The following is a 7425-nucleotide window of genomic DNA, read 5'->3' on the forward strand; positions in this document are numbered from 1 at the left end:
GGGCTGTCCAGCAGCCAAGGATGTGTGAGGATGTACCAAAAGAGTTTTCCAAAAGTTTAGTACTGATGGGAAAGACTTTATGCATATTGCGAAACATATGCTGTCCAGATGTGGAAAGGAGGAGTTTGAATTGTTTGCACATCTAGCTCGATAGATCTGGTTCCGGAGGAACAAGTGGGTCTATGAAGGAAGATTCACCAACCCCTCCGTTCTTGTACAGGAGACTGAAAAGAATGCGGCGGAATTTCAACAGGTACACGAGGTTACATCTTCTGGTAATGCCATGAACAGTAACAATTGCGAGAAGAACAGGACAACTCCTACTCAAGGATGGTTCAAGGCGAATTGGGATGTGGCTCTCGACAAATCGTGTGGAATGATGGGGATAGGTGTTGTGGTCCGGGAGGTAAAGGGACGAGTCATTGCTGCAATGAGCAAATTTAGAAGGGACACTCTTAAGGCAACGACGGGAGAGGCCCTCGCGGCTTATCATGCAGCAAGTTTTTGTAAAGAGCTTGGACTGGAACACTTGCACTTGGAGGGTGATGCGAAAATAATTGTGGAGGCCATCAATTCACCCATAATACATGGAGTAGATTTGGACATTTAGTGGAAGACACAGAGTGTTCTACACATATTTAGGAGCTGGAAATGCACTTTTGTCCACCGGGAAGCAAATGAGACGGCACACTAACTCGCGAAAGCTGCGATTACAAATGTCTGTGATAGAATATGGAGGGATCAAACTCCAAATTATATTAGTGATTTTGTTTTGATTGAGCAATTAACTTTATCTCTTGATTGTTGATGGAGTATTTAGCCCCACCTTTGATCTTTTATCTATATATGATAATCCTCAATTCTATTTCAAAATAATAATAATAATTAATTAATGTATTTAAATCACATATCAAAATTAAATAATAATAATATATCGCAATATACCATAAAAATAAAAAATAAAATAAAAAAAAAGGGACAATCCAGTTCAGCCTTTACCAAACCATAGAACTTCAATGATAGAAGAGACGTACGGTACCACGTGAGGACATTTGTACATACAACACAACCCCCAACAAAGCAGCAAAATCACCAAACCATCACAAAACCCAGCATGAAGGAGCTCATCCATGGCGTAATATATAGGAAAGCCACACAGCAAGTAGTATGTAATGGAAAACACCCAAACCTTTCCATATATACATCGTGAAACATTATATCACAATAATTACATGTCTCTCTACTGAGATCTCATGTATAACTCCATAACTCATCTCCATCTGAGTCGTCCGACGACTTCGACTCCATCCTCGGCGGGCTCACGAGCATTCCCTCCGCCATGTCAGCCAGAAAATTCGGCATGTTCAGAAGCGCTTCCTCGTCGATGAACTCCGCCTCGCCCACCCAACTGCTACTACAGCTCAAAACCTCATTTTCCGAGCGCCTCTGTCCCATAGCCTCCGCCGCACTCGCCGCCGCAGCTTGTATATCGGTCGCCGATGTCGACGCCGGTATCGGGAACGAGAGAATGGAATTGGGAAGGTTGAGGAGCGTTCCGGGGCCTTTCAAGGCCAGCGCCGCCACGTCGTAGGCGGCGGCAGCCATCTCGGGAGTCGGGTAAGTACCGAGCCAAATGCGCGTAGTTTTACTTGGCTCGCGTATTTCGGACACCCATTTACCTTTCCGGCTCCGTACTCCCCGATATTTCTTCGTCCGACTCCCACCGGAACCCGATGACGACCCTCCTGGAAATTGTACAGGTGTCGGTGGTGGGCCATCAGATGTGGTGGTTCTGGCTGTATAAGGACGTGGCATAGTCTCCTCGAAGCGCACGGTAGCGGAAAATGGGTCAGGTACTTCAACTGAGAAGCTGTCTTCTTCAACTTTTGGGCGCAGGTTAGGAGGAATATTATTCGCCATTTACGTGCATCTAATATTTTTCTTTTTTCTTTTTTTTTCTGAAGTAGCATCTAATATTAATAGGACAGAAATTTACCAAGGGTGGGCCTAAAATTCCTCCGATCAATTTCTAAAATTACCATAAGTAATATCCTTGTCATGAATGAAAAACACGTATTTAATTTGATTTGTACTAATTTTTTCACTCACAACTTAATTAAATGGTCGCTTTAATGGAATTTTTGCTTTTATTTTTTATTTTTTAAATTGTTTTCTTGATAATATGAAGGATTCCCTTGTAATATATAGTTTCTGATTTGTATCTTTTTTCACCGGGAAAAAAAAAAAAATGATGAGGGAGTACTCATTAAGCATTGAGCCATCATCAACTTAACTATACCTACAGTATTTTAATTACTACAGCGTTTTACCTACAGTTGCCAACGGTAAATGCAATTAATAAGGGGGGTGCAACTAACGACAAAAATTTATCACTGCATAGTAACTTCAAATATGGTGTCTCCTTCTTTTTCTCTCTATGAAGAAACCTCTAGACAACCGACTGTCATGGGAGGAGGGAGTTTCGGCTCCTTTCTCCTCATCTTTCCCCTCTCCCTTTCTCTCTCTCCTTTTTGTCTTTTCTGAGGCCCAAACGGCCTGTTCGGAGGTCCTATCCGCTGCTTCGGAGGCCTTATTCAACGTCTTTAGTGTTTTATCTTTATCCAATAACTGCATCGTCTCTTCCTCTACAGTAAATCGTCTGTTCACCGCTTTCACCAACCGCACCCAGCCTCTCGAATTCACTCCCTTCTTGAAATCTTTGGATTTGATTTTTTCAAATTTTGCTTTATACATTTTGGAAAGCCTATGCCTACACATGTACGCCACTCCACCTCGTTCTTCGGTGTCTCCGCCATTGTCTACCGTCAGCCCCATCCACAACCGGCCTCCACGCGTTAGAGCGTGTTCAACATGCACCTGCGAGTAGATATTACTCACAGCCTCCGTGCGCCCCACGCGCTGACATGTGACGTCTAATCTTCGATGTTTCTGCCTTTTGTATTTTTTTTAATCTTTTTGTTGTTTTTTCATAGTCTGTTATGGGTTTTGTGTCTTCTTTTTGTTGTTTTTTTGTTTATATGTTGTTATTTTCTCTGTGTATTCGAGTCTCTGCCACTGTTGGTTCTTGTCTGTTCTTTGGGGGTTTGGGAAGGTTTGTGAAACTTTTACAGTTCCGTGCTCATCTCTAGCACTTTTGGTTGTGTCTTCTTTGACACACCATATATAACTGCCTTTTTTGGTGGTCCATTTTCTTGGCCTTTGTACCAAAAAACCATAGGCTGCGTCATTCATTTGATGCATTGTCTTTTATTTTATATTTAAATGTATATATTGTTATGGTGGTTTAGGGGTTTTTTGTTTGGGTTGTCCAGCCCTTTGTTGTAATTTGTTGTTATGTTTTATGTACTTACAACAAAAAAACTTATAATATGGTGTATAGTGGTGATGATGACGGTGTCTATAATGAAATTTGAAATATGATATTAAGAAATTATTATTATTTTTTATATATTAATTTAATCTTTAATCTTAATAGATTTTTCATTCATATTTTGGCTCATTCCAACAAACTTTTTTGGCTCCGCCTCTAGTTTCTCACATACTTTTTTATTAGCATTAATAAAAAAAAAAAAAAGTGCTTAAGGAATAAATACATGATACTTCTAATTAAAGATTTTATATCCATATTAATATATGTTCTTCTTTCCGTACGTGAGTAGGATATGAGAACTATATATCTATGGTGTGGGTTATTGTACATGATCAGTGTGAGGGGTTATGCTATTGTAGATGGATTTGGAGATTGTTTTTTTTATTTTTTTTATTTTTTTTTTTATTTTTTTATCATTATTATTATTATTATTATTATTATTAGCAATAATAGATTTTGGGTTTATTAAAGAGGAAGTATGATGTAATCATAATTTTTTGGTCGAGTCGCGGTAGAGTCCAATAATTAAAGAGTTTGATTCCGATTATTAGTAGAGTTAGAGTCCTATTGAGTTAATAGAGTTAGTTTTGGTCATAGTAGTCGGGTACTTATTTAGTTTAAGAGTCATATTTAGCCTATCAATATTACTCTTCGTTTTAAAGGAGAAACTATATATCAATAATAATATATGAGTTGATTATTGTTTTAGAATACAATTTACTATATATCAATAATAATGTATGAGTTGATTATTATTTTTTGAGGTCACTTCTCCCTAAAATTGACTCTATTAACTCACTAGGACTACTCTACTAATAATCGAAATCAAACTCTTTATTGGACTCTAACACAAATCTTGCAAGACCAAAGAATTATGATTACATCAAATTGAAACACTTGGGAGTCTAAAGTTTTTTTTTTTTTTTTTTTTGGTTTTTAACAATGTTTTTTTCTCTATTCATTTCATAAAAATCAAGTAGGTTGCTATAATAAAACAATAGCATACATACAATGAAAATTTGATATATGCTTTGTTTGACTCTTTGAATGTTACCGTTTCAATTAGTTTTCAGATATGCAGCATATTCCGGTGAGTCACGTATCTGGCCGTTGCCCGGTTCATCACAACTTTCTCAACTAGACAGTGATTTCTTAGCTTTTCTATCTCCACTACAAGTGCATTCCCAAATGCAATCCCCTGCACTGCCTCTACCATCAGTGACAATTCTTCCATATGCCTGATAATTCATCCGCCATCGGTCAGTGATTTGCTCTCATAAAAGTACTAGAGAGAAAATAAAAGACAGATCGAAGATCTAAGATCGTTACTCTTAAGGTTTCATGTAAACAAACTCTTAAAAAACGACTAAAGGAAATTGAAACAAAAAAAAAAAAGAAAAAACTTTACCTGATAGATCAATGCTGAAAGAAAATCTAGAGAGAAGACAAACAGACTGCAGAGCCTGAGCATTAGCAGACTCACCACTATATTATTCATAAAAAATGAAGAGTTGGGCGAGGAGGGAAGAAACCTCCTCCAATAATGTTTCTCTGGCGGCTAGGGTTTTTTGAGAGATAAGTTTGAGGAGGATGCTATAAGTTTTTATTTGGAGTCTAAAGTTGCAACGGCATAAAGCACTTTCTCTGAAACAATGCTTGGGATATATTCTCCCTACAAAAGCAAAAATTTCCAGATTCAGCACATGCAATAATGATGAGGTTTGGCACTGTCTTTTCTGCAATTTACATTTAGAAACTGTCCAACATGTGCTCCTTTGCTACAATTATATGGAGACAATAATCGGCTTGGCCTTTAAATTCATGTTGAGGCCTTTGAAAATTTTGATATAATTAATTAACTAAGTGGATTTAAGCCATTTTGGATCCACAAAAATTCTTAGCTTCATAATTCTGATCGTATGGATAATCATTCTCTCCTTAATTAAGTAAGCAAATTAAGCTTGGGAGAATGTTGAAGCAGGGACCATAATATGGAAAGCCCCTCCGCATGGTTGTCTAAAAGCAAACTTTGATGCAGCAATTAGATTTAACCTTTTTTTTTTTTGACATGTTCATATAAGGGAAGGGAGAGAGAGGATTTGAACTAGTGACCTCCGCTTCATGAATCGTGGTTCACAGCCGATTGAACTACCCATTGAGAACTAGATCTAACTTTTATGTTGTGGTGATTAGCAATTAATGATGAAGCTCTTGTTGTGGCTGCTTGTTCTATGAAATTAGTTTCTATTGATGTGAATATACATAGGAGAGAGGCCAAAGCAGCTTTATTTGCCCCTGAAATGGTCATTTAATTTCCTTGGAATCGGTCATCTAATTTTGGAGGGTGATTCACTTGGTTATAACTATTTTGGCTTTGACTGATCCATGACTTAGTTATATTGCAAATTGGGCTGCATCCCATAAAATATTGCGTAATTCTTAAAAGTCTCTCTAAGAATGTAGTGATTTTTTTATTTTTTTTTTGACATGTCCGCACAAGAGGGGAAAAGAGATTCGAACTAGTGACCTCTACTTCATTAGACATGGTCTCAGCCAATTAAGCTTCCTTTTGAAGACAAAATGTAGTGGTTTTAAAAATCACAATGTGATCAAAATTCAATAATAATCGATCACAATTAGGTCAATGAAAAATTTAAAAGGCACATCATTCTTGGAGTGAAAAAAAAAAAAAAAAAAAAAGAGATAAGAATTACTTTTAACGTTACTCTCTCTCACACACACACACACACACACACATATATATATATATATATATATATATATGCATTAATCCTATATATACAATCACTATACTTAAAGTTGCTCCATCCAATACTTTTTTGATAGGGAGTGGCACACATGTCTTGTGCTCTACTTGTCATATCTCTTTTCTTAAATCAAAGAACTTCCCAAACCCTCCAAGGTTTCAATCAAACCACCGGACCCCCACCAGGTTTTGAACAGAAATCTTGGATGGGTGTCTCGATCTATAGCCATGAAAAAGCTAATTTTAAAATATTTTTACTTTTTATTACTATTTAAACAAAAATCTATTACACAGTTTTTTTTTATATATATATGTGGTGATGGAGCGCTGCTTGTCTCGGGTGATACTTTCGGATATGTAGTATTGTCGTGGGAAAAGAAAGGTTTTGGGGGATAATGGTGGGTTGATGAGACTGAAATTGACAGTTGATGAGATAGAAAATGGGACGGTAGTGTTTCAACAATGGTGTTGCACGTGGAGCGCAGATATTATTGGAACAAATTGGCTACTGTAGTTCGAGAAGTTACCACAAAAATAAAGTTGGTGGTGTTGTTGGAATAGTTGTCGGGCCAGATATGGAAGAAGGAAATCACCACCTTGGGACAAATGTCCTGTTAACTTTTAAGGGGGATGAATGTTACGGAATTCTAGCGTGGAGATAAGTTTGAGGTGCATGGTAGTATGTTACCACAGTTTTGCAGGTCTCTTCTCCAATAATATACTTGGATCGATGTTGATTTTGTCTTGTAAAAGATTCAGAAACAAGGCAAAGAGCTCGTTGGAGTGGGCAGATCGAAAGAGAATAGCTCGAATGTTTAAGTTAGTTAATTATTATTGTAAAAATTGATAATTACTAAGTAAGCAATTTAGATAATAAATTTGCCAAAAGATCTGCATACTTGAACTTTAAGAGCGTTAAATGCTGTTATTATGGCTACTTCTTGCTTTATGTAGACCCTTAGGTTAAAGAGTAGCGTTGTCAAAGCTGAATGTTAGGTGTCGACACCTAAAGAGATCTAATAATCTTTGGTTGGTATAATTGAAGTCACCAGGGACAGAATGAAGGGGGGCCGGTATAGGCCATGCCCGCCCCCTGCTCCCCCCTCTCAATTCTTGAGGAAAAAATAAAAAAAAGTTTACAAAGTTTAGTTTTTAAGTATTTGCCCCTTACCCAAGCTAGAAAAGAGTAGTATAGGCCATGCCCTTTTCTCCCCCCCTCCCACCCTTTTTCAATTCTTGAGCAGTATAGGCCATGCCTTTTCTCCCC

General features: G+C 37.5%; 1 protein-coding gene across 1 annotated transcript; it reads right to left on the bottom strand.

Annotated features, from left to right (window-relative positions):
- Positions 1-968: 968 nt before the first annotated feature.
- LOC132179495 (ethylene-responsive transcription factor ERF026-like) lies at positions 969-1903 on the bottom strand. The gene has a single exon (XM_059592230.1). The coding sequence runs from the start codon at positions 1813-1815 to the stop codon at positions 1252-1254; it is 564 nt and encodes a 187-aa protein (XP_059448213.1). The 5' UTR covers positions 1816-1903; the 3' UTR covers positions 969-1251.
- Positions 1904-7425: the final 5522 nt, after the last annotated feature.

The sequence above is a fragment of the Corylus avellana genome, chromosome ca4 (genome assembly GCF_901000735.1).
Source record: "Corylus avellana chromosome ca4, CavTom2PMs-1.0".
Classification (NCBI taxonomy): domain Eukaryota; kingdom Viridiplantae; phylum Streptophyta; class Magnoliopsida; order Fagales; family Betulaceae; genus Corylus; species Corylus avellana.